A 14,244-nucleotide genomic window follows, 5' to 3' on the forward strand; every position below is an offset into this window, starting at 1 on the left:
GTGGATTTAGAAAAGTTAACAACCATCCACATAGACAATGAAGACTTTCATCTTGAAAAATTACAAATGCCTAACATTTACCCAACCCAGACATTAGATTTGAAGGCCTTTCAAAAGCACTGTATGCCTTGAGGAGCTACTTCTGAGGGATGATTGATTGAAAGGTTTTTCCTTCTTCATGATAGGCAATTCTATCTCTTCATAATGCTGCTAGTCGTATAAGTGAATACAGATAATGAGTGAGGAGAAGAGAACATTTGTATCTTTAGCTAAGGCAAAGGTTCATTTCAAGTTTGCCGTGAATAAGAAACAACAGGAACCTGGGAATAGAAGAGATTAACACATGATATGTCCTGACTCACAGACATCACACACGTCTTAGATTGCTCAGCCAGTACTACATCTTGCTGTATTCTAAATTAAGATGCCACTAGTGACGTTGAAAAAGGCAGTACAGGTAAATTCCATCCATGACGCCTTGTGAATCTGTGAATTATAATTTCTATATCAAATAAACTCTGGAATGGACCTTTAATCCTGTGCATCAGTCGGGGAGGGTCTCCTACAGAGGAGCTAAATGAAGTGCAGGATCAAAGACCTGGCTTCAGCTCAGAGACCTTCAGAATCCTCCTCTCCTCTCCTCTCCTCTTCCCTCCTCTCCTCTTTTGCTGAAGTTGCCAAAGTGTCTTGTTCTTTTTTTTCATCACCCTCCGTGTCTCCCTTAACTCTGTTGTGATCTCTCCCTCTTTAATCAGCTCTGCTACATTCTCATCTGTTCCTCCCTCTCCCTCCATCTCCCTCCCTCTCCTTCTCTCTCCTGACATCCAGTTCAAAGGAGGGGCCTCCCACTAAGTACCCTCCATCACCTCTCCCATCCACTTCTCTGCAGCTCTTCCCCAGATTCATCAGTGGGGGGTATTTAGATTTTCCCTCTGACACTTTCAACTTTTTTCCCAGCTTCATCTATTCCCTTTTTCATGCTCACGTTCTCTCGCTCTCTGTGGCTGTTCTTCTCTCTGTGTCTCTTCTATCTTCAACTTCAACTATGCTTCTGTAAAAACACATCTTCACAGACCTCGGAAGGGTAAAGGTTCACTCCGAGTATAAGAGTCGAACAGACCAACTTTTTCAATTTTAGACAACTATACTTTTACATCGGTACTATTACTAGAGCGAAGTAACAGTGTTTTAAGATACTGAATCCATCCAAGATAGATAGATGTATGATGTATGTATGTATGTATGTATGTATGTATGTATGTATGCATGCATGTATGTATGTATAGATAGATAGATAGATAGATAGATGGACTCTGTTATTTACTCAAATAGATGGTGTGCTTCATCGGTGGCATGAATGCTGGTAATGAAATGATATACAGATGATGATGATGATGATGATGATGATGATGATAGCGTTAGCGATTATGATGATATTTGATGATGATCATGATGATCATGAGGCTCTTATGTGCAGCCACAACTGCTTCTTTTACAGTTAGGGGTATAAATTACACTTCCAGATGATTCCTTTTTCACACACACAAAAAACACACAAAGATAAATGCACGTTTTTCAAAACTAAATCATGTTTCAAAGGCACAACTTTCATTGAAAGTGACACTAATTCATACACGAAAACACACACACACACACACACACACACACACACACACACACACACACACACACACACACACACACACACACACACACACACACACACACACACACACACACACACACACACACACACACACACACACACACACACACACACACACACACACACACACACACGCACACACAGTCAATTAAAAAAGGCACAAAGTGAGGCAACCGCCCATTAAAACAATTATTAAAGCTCAGTGAGGAGTACTGGCAGCCATCCCAGCTTAAGGATCCAACATGTTCTTGTTAAGGATGAAAGGAGACTGTTGCACAAAAAGACAATTGAGACAGATGTAATGATTACCTCCACAAGCCAGGATCGCATTGTTCTAACGCGGACAACGTGTTGCTGATTTGCACCTTAATAGGACTGCCAATCTCTGCAGGGAAATATGTACCCTGATATGGGGAACTGAGCTTTCTAACAATGCAGTACTGCCCCCCCATGGTCAGCAGTGGAAAACCAGGAGACAATTCTCTACATTGGGGTTGCGGTCGAATAGTTCGTTTTGCTTGTTAGGAACCTTCCTAACGGAGTGAAATTACCCGGAAGTACCTCAGTGGCAGCCATGATAAGAGCCGTTCGAATTCTCTAGATAGGACAACAGGTTTCAAACGTCCTTTATAACCTCCTGTAGCTTAGGAACCACTGGACCTCGAAGGAGGAGTCGAGGAGGGGTATTGGGATGAGGCTAAGGAAACCACGAGAAGCAGGAGCCTCATCCCAATACCCCTCCTCGACTCCTCCTTTCCCTCACTCGCGTCCCTTCCTTGCATCTTAGCTCCACCTCCGTAAGATGCGAGCGAGAGACACGAGGAGGTGACGCGAGGACAGAGGAGTCCTCAGGTATTAATTGGGATGTCCTCGTTCACTCAAACGTCACTCTTAAACGACGTCTGTTAATGATGACATGTGCACAGCTGTATCCCCTCTCATCGGGCTTAACTGAATAACCCTTTAGAACCGGCCCATTTCTGGTTAAATATTTATTTAAATGAATGAATCTTTCTCGTTAGTCAAGGAATTTAATGTATGATGGTTGGTCCTGCTTTTGTGTTCCGTTTTGGTGTAAAATGTAGCCTACATTTAAATACAAATATAATTATAGTAATGTGAAGCCTTTTAGAAATGAATTGCACATAATAATTCCCACGGAGCTGTGAGCACTTATACATTTATGTGACGCTTTTCCACTCATCTTCCAGTTGTCTGTTTTCCTCTGTTGAAATCGACCAGCTGTGAAGGTGGGGGCAGGGCTTCTATAGGCGAGTAGTGAAAACACTTCCGTGTAGTCTGCTCGCATGTATCCTCCCTTTCGTCTCCTCGACTCCTCCGTGTGCATTTCAGCTATTGGGACGTCGTTCAAAATGGCGTGTCTTGATCGATTTCCGGGTCAAGTCCCGGGGGAGGGGAAGAGGGGAGTCAAGGAGGGGTATTGGGATGAGGCTCTTGCGTCTCTCCATGCTTCCCTGGTGGGAGGGACTAGTCACAAGGAAACGACGCAAGTGAGGGAAGCAAGGAATCCATTTAACCGAAGGGCCCAATGTTGATGTTTCAGACTTTATCAAGAAGAGCCTAAGATACATTAAGGACTAACACATAATCTAGATAAAACATTAAAAAAGGGATACATTTGCAAAATGACTCAACTTTAAAAGAAAAAACTATTTTTGACCCACTCTTTGAAAAACATATAGGCTACACAGGATTTTCAAACTGACAGTTTGGGAAAGGAAATTGGAAATACAAAATCATTAGCACGATTTCAGATGCCCCTTTCAAATAGGCCAAAAGAAAAGTCTTAATAAAAAACATGTTATATATTGACAAAATGTTTAAGGGGACTTAAAGATAAAAAATACATATATGTATTAATCTGACTTTGAAACCAGTGTCAGTTAATGGTCACAGGGACACGGGGAGCTTTAGACAAGACTAAATACAGGGAGGGGTAATCACAAGACAAGAAACAGCTGGGCAGGGGAGGAGAAACACAAGGGCCACAGGTGAACACAATCAGATAACTAGACACACCAGGAAACTAATGACAAGAGGAAAAACACAGGGAAAAGGACCAGACAATAACCCAGAGAAAACATGACATGGAAACCAGCAAAAACACCCAAACTTACAAAACTATAAACGTGACATGAACTTAGGAGTGTGACAATCAACACTATATTACAACTTCACAGCGCTTTTGAAGCTGTTTCTGTTTATAGTTTTTATTAATTTGAATTTATTGGGGCCAGCTTGCACTAACATTGCAAACAGAAGAAATGTTAACTTCTGAAAAAATAAACATAAAGCTTCTGAGATTTAAAAAAGACAAGATCTGAAAATATATCATGAGAAGATCCTGCTAACGTTTTATTTGGTCTTTTATCTAATTGAAAGACAGGCTATTGACAGACTTTATGGTCTGTTTGGGTGAACTTTATCTGAATAATCAGACACCATGGTTGGAAAAATGTAAGTCTGTGCAACCTCTCACTTTAAAGCTCTGTGATAGTCCTGTGAAATATATTCATGTGATATTCCAGTATGTTTAGAACCTCTTCCACCCTCCTGAACTTTAGGGTTCTTCTCACAACAAAAACAAAATGGCACCCATTACATCTCCGACCTTGTTCTGATACTGCAAGTCTCCGGGACCAGGCGCTAAACCTGAGGTGATTTCAATCATCACTCTATCCTGTAGAAATCGTTACAAATCCATATACTGTAATATACACAATATCTAACAGCTTTTCTTTCTTTGAGGACTCTGATAATCAAGAATAAAAAGAGAGACTGGCTTAAGAACAACAAGCTCATGAAAAACCACTCAAATGACCTTACAGGATGTGGCACAAAGCAGAGAGTCTGGAGAACATACAGGTGATGAAGTGTAATAATGACTCCTCTCTCCTGTAACAGCCTCATTGATCAAGGACTGGCCTCTGACCTGAACCTGAACAAAAACTGAAAGTCATGTTGTCCCTCATTTAATGTGACTTCTGGAAAGAGCCAAAACAACCCAAAACCATTCCACATTCAAATTGCACAGCCAGTTTGCAAAGTATAGTGGACTCAATTCTGTAATATTTAAATCTATCTCTTTCTATTACAGCCAGAAACTAATGGAGACACTAATGTGGCGCAATATTGTGTGAACAGCTTTTCTAGCAAAACCAACATCATTTACCATGCCCCAATAAACATTACTGTGGTCATCTTGCAATATACTAATTTATATAACTATCTTATTATTTAATTTAGTCTTAATTTACATTATTTAATTTCATATTCTGTTCTTGTACATATCCCATATTCTATTGACATGTATATAAACTCTTTGCACTACTTTTTATTTTGTATTTTTGTATTTTATTATATCTGTTGCATTGTCGGAGGAGCTCAGGTCAGAAGAATTTCATTGCCATTTCTACACTCTAGCTTTGTGCATAATGACAATAATATATTTGAATCTTGAAAACCTTTGAATATTTGAATCATAGACCATGCAGGGAAAAACAAAGTTGCACCATGGGAAGTGTAGTACCAAGTGTATTTGGCTTGACCATTTTCAACACCTAGACCACCAGGACACAGCAGATGCTTTACTTTTGACTAATAGTTATCTTTATGAGTGTGCAATACTTAATCCCTTTATATTACTCACAACAAACGCTCATGTCATGCATAATACCAACACATAACGACAACATAAAGAAGTTTGAAATACTTGAGGACAGATAACTTATTTATAGGATCATGCAGCAAGCGAGACACTAAAGGTTAACAACGCTCAACTATTCATTTATGTTTGTGCGTACAAATGCACACACACCCACAGATGCATGCGCTCAAGGGCAGTGCTGAGACTACACACGGGACAGAATATTTTCCTAACTGTTTTGATTTAGACCGGAATATGCTAATAGCCAACCCCCGTGTGTGCGCACAACTCTCAGGTGTTAAAGTTTCCCGTTTTCCCACCCACTGCTCACGGCTCCTGCTCCTAACAAAGTCACAACTTCAAAGCCAAAACAGAGGCGAGGTGGGACGCGCACATACATACACACACACACACACACACACACACACACACACACACACACACACACACACACACACACACACACACACACACACACACACACACACACACACACACACACACACACACACACACACACACACACACACACACACACACACACACACACACACACAGAGACCCAGGCGATCCAGTTTCTCCACATTTCCTCCCCTGCCATCCAGAGCTCTTTCGCCCTTTGTGATGTATAATTGAAACTGTGTGTAATTTCTCTCACTCGTTTCCACTCGAAATCCCACTTGGTGCTGAACTTTCACTTCTCTCATCCTTCAGGAATATTCTCTCTGAAGTGGAAAGACCAGCTCTTTGAACATGCTGGTTAACATGCTCCCCCCCCCCTCACCATGATCCATCTCTATTACACATCTCAGGAAAAGCAGTCTTTCAGATAGTGTCAAAGTCAGATTTTAGAGAAGTTTGCTAAAAGTCATTTGAGTTGAACAGGCTTTTTCAAACGTCTTGTTTTCCTGTAGTTCATTTTTTTAGACAATAAGAGGGAAATATTTGTATTTAAGGATATGGCTGGTGTCTTCATTTACTCAATGTACAAAGTATATACAAATAACGTTTTACTTTAGTCCCTAAAAAGACAGTCTGACATTGTTTTCTACAAATTATTTTAGAGGGACTTTTGTTAACAGATATTGCCAATACAAGATAATATTTCTAAATTTAATTTATATAGTTTCTCTTGGCCCTTTATCCTCTTCTGTGCATTGTGTGATGTTTTGAACAGTTTTTAAGCTTTTGTACCACCTCATTACCTCTTATAGCTTTCTAGATTGTTGTTTGTATGGTTGAAAGCTTTAGAAAAAAGCTAGTATGCAGACCTAAAGTTGTTTTTGCTTAACTCGAGATTCAACAGATCAATGGCTATTCCAACCATCATGTCTGGTCAGCCGGACTCCTGTTTCATAGTGAATGATTTGAATGTTTTTCTCATTTGGTGACCTGACCTTTTAAAGGTTACATTCATTCCCTGCTGTGGGAGCAGCAACAAACAGGGAGTGACATGTAAGACAGGTCTTTCTCTACTTAGGGACATTGCATTATTATAATAACAATTGATTTAGTCATTTCTGATGGACACTGCTGATGAGACACATTTATGCTTGGTTAAGCCCAGACCATATACTACATTATTGTCTTGCACGCACGCACGCACGCCAGGTCTGCCCCTCTGTGTGACAGTGAACCTTTAATGAGTAATAAAGGAACTGACCTTGAGCACAGTGTGAGGCTCCCTGCTCTCAGATCAGATCTGACACTGAGCTGAACGCAGCAGAAGGTGGAAAAACAGCGAGGACCAAACTTAGGGCATCTGAAGAACTAGAGAGAGAGATTAGGCTTCTTCTCTTTCATTTTAAGATGTACAGGTTAAAGGATCAGAGAGTGGATACTACACCAAACACACTGGCTGTGTTTGACTTGAAATTGGTGACAAATGGGCCGAAATATTCAGGTTCCTCAAAAGATGACACATATAGCTTCTAACCGGGATTCACATGTCTCAAAGATAAAGTAATTGTAGACATCTGGGTTCCATAACACTTTAGCAAAGCACTAAAGATGGGGTGTGTAGTTAGTTACTTTATATTGCCAAATGCAATCCATCCACTATTTAATCTGCTATTTTATTTTTTGCCAGCATATTAAAACAGAATCCAACAGTTTTGTGCAAATAGTTTGTATATGCATTACATTCAAAGGTGATACAGTTGATTGCTTTCTTTGATTAGTTCCAAAAGTCGGGAGAGGTTAATGTTTCTGGTATTTAACAATAAAAACTGCCAAAGTCCAAGAAAAAGGAGGGGAAAAAAACATGTTTGTTATGGAAGACTTTTAGGAACCAAGTATGAAGCATTAATAAAGACAAAAAAGATTATTTCTGTTTAACATTTTATTCATTGTCCAAATTCATATCAGTAGACTTGGAGAAATAAAAGGTATTTTTTCCTTTTTAAACATTCTCTTAAACAAAAATATAACAACTATTTACAATCACTCGTAAAAAATACATAAAAAGCAAACGAGCAAAATCATGTTGTCTTTCTAAAAGACATAAGTTACAACAGCTATGAGAAGTGTGAGACAAAAGCAAACGTTAAGCCACAGATCGAGTTAACAGCTCTGTACAGATTGTGCAGCACACTCACCACATCCAAGCTTATTGTTGTGCATTTCTGCTGTAATGCCAAAAAGATGTCGACTAAAAAAAACACATTCACATCTCTCTTATTGCATTCTAGGTAAAATGGCGCGTGTGGGGGGGGGGGGGTTAATGTTGTCTAAAACACTGACATGTTGTGTTCACAGTGATCCTCCATGAAAACACACCTATTGTATTTAGAATCGGAGAAAAAAGGGTGACTACAAAAAAGATTTATCCCTGAAAAAAAAAAAAGGTCAAATGTCGGAGTGCTTATGAGAGAAATAAAACAAATGTCCAACGTGGAGCCAGTTTCATTAAAAATTCTGTACAATAATAGTATGGATAACCACAAAACTCTTCCTGTGTCATGATTAGAGCTCATTATAAAAGCAGGTAAATATATAGATATAGCATTTCCTCTCACTAAGATCTGTGTACAGAGAACATTAATACTGATTTATGGTAAAAGAAAAGGAATACAGTTGTGCAAAAAAACAGGACTCACTGTTTTGAAGTTTTCTGCTGCTGAGATTTTTTTTTTTAAAGGAAAAAGGGAGTACGGCAAGGCTCACAGTGGGATACACATGATTCATGTAAGACCCTTCAGCAATGGAAGGATATCCATTAAACGAGTACAGTAAGGAGAACATTTGAAAAATGAAAGTCCCGCTGAATTGACAGAGCTGAGAGGGAAACATAGATACTAGACACAGCATGGTGGCAGGGCTTGTTCCGGGATACAAAAGCGTCAAAAAAAAGTCCTTTCAATCACCAGCCTGAGTTTGAATGCATTGCGCCGTAAGCAGTAGCAATCACTGCTGCAAACTAAGAAGGGCTTTTACAGGAAATGAATTCTGAGCCTTTCCTTATGTGCCGCATGCCGAATCCAAATGGGAGTAAAAAAAAATATTCTATGTTGATTTTGCAAATATAATTCCATCACTCACACACACACACACACACACACACACACACACACACACACACACACACACACACACACACACACACACACACACACACACACACACACACACACACACACACACACACACACACACACACACACACACACACACACACACACACACACACACACACACACACACACACACACACACACACACACACACACACACACACACACACACACACACACACACACACACCATCTCAGTTCCTTGTCTTTTCTCTTTCACTGTTGCAGAGGTACGTTTTCACCGACCTCTAGCACCAGTTACATAATAGTCAAACAACTCTGGGGCTAAAGTATAAGGTAGCACACACACAGCAGCAATAACGATTATATATGGAGCAGAAATGGCACCAACAACAGAGTGTGAGGGGAGAAAACAAGTCATGATTATGACTAAAAACTAACAGAAATTCCTTAAAAGATTCCTGCCCGTCGACAGAAACTGGGCAATCACAACCTTGGATTATTTCTTATAACAAAATATTCAAAAATAGCCTTTATAGAGGACTCTCTTCTCTCATCTATACATGACGTTAATTTATGGCAAAGGAAAAGCAAAAATATCTATGTATAAATTCGTATATATGCCATGTATATATTAGCATGAGTCATTTCAAGTCTTTGTGTGGCAAAACAATTCAAAAGAAGCGTCACAGAGGAAAGGGAAGAACGTCATATTCCAGTTACAACCCCGCTGCAGATCAACACAATTAAAAACAAGTTCTCCGTCTCCAAAACATCAGCCAGAATGTACAAATGTGCTTCTGTTTTTAATACAAATAGACAAATGTTCAAGCAAATCCTTAAATATTCTACAAAATGTACTATGAACATGGTATGGAGATGCAAGTGTTAGAATACATAATCTGTCGACTCGTTTGGTCGCTCGTTCTTTTAAATAAGATGCGATACGAGAGGGGTACACTGTGAGAGTCGAAGTTTATGCTGCATCTCATATTCCTGTTGCTCTATAAACAAATGTACAAGGTCAAATAAACCGTAAGCATTATACTTTAACATCTCTGCTTGTAATACGACTGGTCTAATAAACACTGTAAACAAAACGTGTCGGTGTAAACACTGTCCTTTGTCTTTACGCACACCCTCTTAGATCGTGGTGTGTGTATATGCATGCGCGTTGTGCGACCACACAGTGCTAATTTATCGTTTTATTATAGCTGCTGCAATAAAATAAGGACACGCGTTGTACTCTACACGAAGCAGCGAGGCATTTTGTTCTTCAGCTCATTAAAAACGAGTTATAATACAGTTTTTATAGAACATCCAGGAGGCAGCATGCCGCTAAAGTACCTCGCGTCAGACTGAACGGGCGATAAGAAAGGTGGAGGGGGGGGGGGTGGCGGAGAGCGTGACTTCAAGACACACAACTGCCTGAGAGACGCTCAGATAAAAGCTAAACACAGTGGTAAATACATAAGAGGTCCTCTCTGTGACTTCAGGAGTTTCATTTCTAATTTTCGCCTCTTAGGTGGACTGAAATATGGTTTCTGTTTCATTTGTTTGTGTGGGAACTGATTTTTAAATTAACATCATCAGTGCCAGGGTTGTCTAGAGGTCCATGAAGACCGTTAAAGGTTTTTCTGTGTGTTTCTATTCGTCTACATTCATCTTCTTTTGAGCTGACAGCAAGCGAAAAACTAAAATAACCCCCCCTTCCCCTCTGACTACAGCTTTCTATCCCTTTCTGCCGCTCACAATTTAACTTTGCAAAGCTCAGAAATGAAGATAATAAAACCTTGAAAACAATGTGAAACTCCCCAAAAAAAGAGAGCTTGAAAATGGAGGTACATTGTGGTCTGTTTCCAGAGAGGCCGATTCTTCTCGCGAGACGTCGTTAATTGTCACTTTTTCCTTCCTTTCTTTGTCCTTTCCCACGAACATCTGCCTCTGCTTTGTTCAAGAGTTTTTAAAAAGTATTTAAAATCTTTCTTTTTCTTCTTTGTTTGTGAAATGGGTTTTACAAAATATATGATTGTACAAGTCTTGGTCGAGAGGTGCATTGTGGTCCGCGGTGATGTCACACAGGGCTGTGTGGGCGGGGCTTGGAGAATGTGCTCTGAAACGCAGTGAGTCCAGTCCAACGCCTGAGCGACACCACTTGGTCCGTGTGTGAGAATGTGTGTGTGTGAGGGTGGAGACCCTGCCTTCACACCGCTGACACTTGCTCATCTGGGGGAGAGGAGAGAAGAACATGTTGTTTACAGGTTTGTTGGCATTGAATTTAAAACATTTTAGAGGGCTTCTGCAGCCCTTCTTTTATGTCATCGTATTTAAGACCTTTTAAAGAATGACATTCATATCGTTTTAAGATTATACCATTAAAACCTAGAAAAATAGTATAAGCTAATTATTATAGGGATTTTGGTTTGTTTTAATAACCATAACTCTTTCAAGTGTGGACATAAGTGGTTTGTTATCATGGCCCCCTCCTGTGGGATGAACCGCCCATCAATTGATGTAACACTTTTCCAGGGTTTCTGCACAGATAAGTTAATGGAATACTTTTTAGGACCTTTTTAACCCCACATATAATTAAATGTACTTCCTGTCACATCCTCATACCATTTATAATAGAATTAAAGGGTATTTTGGTTTGTCTTTATAACATTTAACTCTTCAAAATGTTGGCAAAGAGTGAAAGTGTGAAATTCAGAGTGGAGTATAGTCATGTTTCCCTCCGGTGGGACGTACCATCTATCACTTAATGTGATACATACTGCAGAGATAAGTAAGGTCATTTTAGACTATTTAAGACCTTTTTAGCACCATATACAATTTAACTTACCTTTTTTTACGTCCTCACACCAGTTATTATAGAATTACAGGGGATTTGGGTTTGTTTTTACATCATAACAAGTACATTCTTGTTTCCCTGCTGTGGGAAGTACCATCCATCACTTAATGTTAAACGCTCTGCAGAGCTAATAAGTACATTTTTAACACTATATATCATTGAATGTACTTTCTGTTACATCGTCATACCACAAGTAACAGAACTACAGGGGATCTGGGTTTGTTTTTAGAACATTGAAGTATATTCATCTTTCCCTCGTGTGGGACGTACCATCCTCGCTGTCAGCCAGATTCTGGGGGGGGAGGCAGATGCTGGGGGGTCTGGAGTGGACCTGGGGGGGGCCGGCAGTCCGGGCCTCCTGCTTGTGGAGGTGATGGTTCCCCGCCAGCCTCCGCGCCTCGGCCAGCCCCCCCGCCGCTCCGGGGCTCTGCAGCAGTTTGCTCCTCTGCAGCGCCACGCTGTACTCTGGAGGTCTGAGGTGGGGGGGCCGGGGGAGGAGGACTCCGGGCCCCCCTACTACTCCATCTGAGAGGCCGAGGTCCCCCAGAGCCAGACCCTGGTAGCCTGGAGGGGTGGGAGGGGGAGCTCGGTAACGCTCATCCTTGGAAGGGGATGTGATACAGTACACTGGATGCAGGTGGGATCAAAAGAAAAGCAGGGATGGAGAAAAAAGGAGGGGAGTGAGGGATGAAGGGGGGGATGAAGTAGCAAAGGAAGATGATGATGGGGGGGGGTGCAGGGAATTGTAGGGAGAAACAAAAGAAATTGATGGAAAAATTAAATCAATGTGATGTTTCACTAGCACTAATAACTACATGCATCAAAATGTGTTGAAAATCAAAAGGAAAAATAAACAACCAATGAGATGGAGCGGATACAGACAGAGCTACAGCTGCAACTAACGACAACCGTCATTGTTCAATTATCTTTCTACGATTTTAAATCGATTAATCGTTTGGTTTTTAAAAAACATTAGGAAATTGTGAGAGATTCGATTGTAATTACTTCTTTTGTTTCGCTAAAAGTAATCAATAAAAAAAAAAATCTCACATCTGAGAAGCTGGAAGCAGACACTGATTGGCCTAAACGATTGATCGATTATCAATATTTGACGTACCATTAGATTCACTGACTTTTGTAAAGTGGACACAACATTGCCCTATCTCCTGCCCTACTGCTTTAAATAAAAAAATGTTCAGCAATAGTAGAAATGTGTAAGAAAAGGCTTGATCACGTCATAACATGAGCTATCTGCACAATGAGATGTGTTTTGGAGATTTAAATAAGCATTTGCCGTCCTTCTACTAGACTAAAACAGCATCAGAAAGCTGCAGTGATTTCTCCAGAACAACGGCAGACTGAACTTACTTTAGTGCATGGAACTCTGAAGTACTCTTACAGCTTTACTAACCAAGCCTTACATGTAGTTTAATGATATTCTACTGGGACCCTTCGAGCGGACCGTGTCACACTGTGTTTACAGGGAATCAAACTGGCAACCTGCCCCCTCACCTATCAGGCCTTTATCTGTGCTTGACGTCACGGTTTTGTAGGCGGGGTCTGTGCTTTGCCCTCCTTCCTCGTTGGTGAGGGAGGAGGCGTGCTCCGAGGTGTTTCGCCGCTTCACCGTCCCATAATTCCCCTCGTAGGTGTCCGAGAGCGAGCCGGACGACGCCCAGCTCTGCCGCGACTGAATGGACAGATCGGAGCTGGACTGTCTGGAGTGATGCTTGGTGGCGTCCTCGTTGGCAAACGTGTGTCTCGCCGCCGCCGCGTCCACCTCCGCGATGGGGCCGGCCAGGTGTGTGTGCTTGAAGCCGGCCAGGTGTGTGTGGGGGAGGGCCATCGGGTGCCCGTGGATGCCGTGGTCCCAGGGCCGGCAGGAGGAGGGGGGGAGGCTCTGGAAGGAGTCGTGGGAGTTGGAGGAGCAGGACGTCCAGCTGCCCCGCCCGCTGTCCCCCACCGAGTCCAGAGAGGTGTGGTCCGGGGTCAGCTCCTCCGTGGAGATGGAGGAGGAGAAGGTGGAGGCTTGATACGCGTATCCTCGAGACATCGACGAGGAACTACTGTGGGTTCAAAATAAAGTGGGGGAAATGTTGTATTTATTTATTTGTTTATTCCACACATGGCAGTTATTTCAAAACAAAACAATTTAGAAAACATGTAACTTATTTCATTTTTTTTTATCAAGGAGAAGAAAATCTTATTTGACCTGCCCCTTCTTCAAAAAAATAATGAAATAACCATAAAAATGTTAAATAAAAGCAATATTCTTTCCGTCAGAGTTTCTTACAAATACTGAAACATGAACACAATCATAAGTCAACTTCACTATCTAATTACACTTTCTTTCTACATTTTCTTAAACATTCAAATGTTCTTACAGCCCTTTAAATCATCAGGCAAATCATTCAACTTCTTTACGCCGACTACAGAGACACACGTCTGCTTTAAAGCAGTACGTGTAAACTGATGCTTAAAATGTAGTTTCCTCCTGTGATGCTCATCCTCTGAAATGAAAACACAT

The 14,244-nt window shown here is 41.0% G+C and overlaps 1 protein-coding gene across 1 annotated transcript in view; it reads right to left on the minus strand.

Annotated features, from left to right (window-relative positions):
- Positions 1-9,174: 9,174 nt before the first annotated feature.
- The window catches only part of rapgef6 (Rap guanine nucleotide exchange factor (GEF) 6), a 147,948-nt gene continuing 142,878 nt past the window's right edge, over positions 9,175-14,244 (minus strand). The window contains exons 24-26 of the mRNA XM_079648703.1: positions 13,230-13,783; positions 11,988-12,344; positions 9,175-11,092 (exon numbers count right to left, since the gene is read on the minus strand). Of these exons, the coding sequence (XP_079504829.1) occupies positions 11,070-11,092; positions 11,988-12,344; positions 13,230-13,783 (934 nt within the window). The 3' untranslated portion in view covers positions 9,175-11,069. The remainder of the gene's footprint in view (positions 11,093-11,987; positions 12,345-13,229; positions 13,784-14,244) is intronic.

This window comes from Notothenia rossii, assembly GCF_949606895.1.
Source record: "Notothenia rossii genome assembly, chromosome: 9".
NCBI lineage: Eukaryota > Metazoa > Chordata > Actinopteri > Perciformes > Nototheniidae > Notothenia > Notothenia rossii.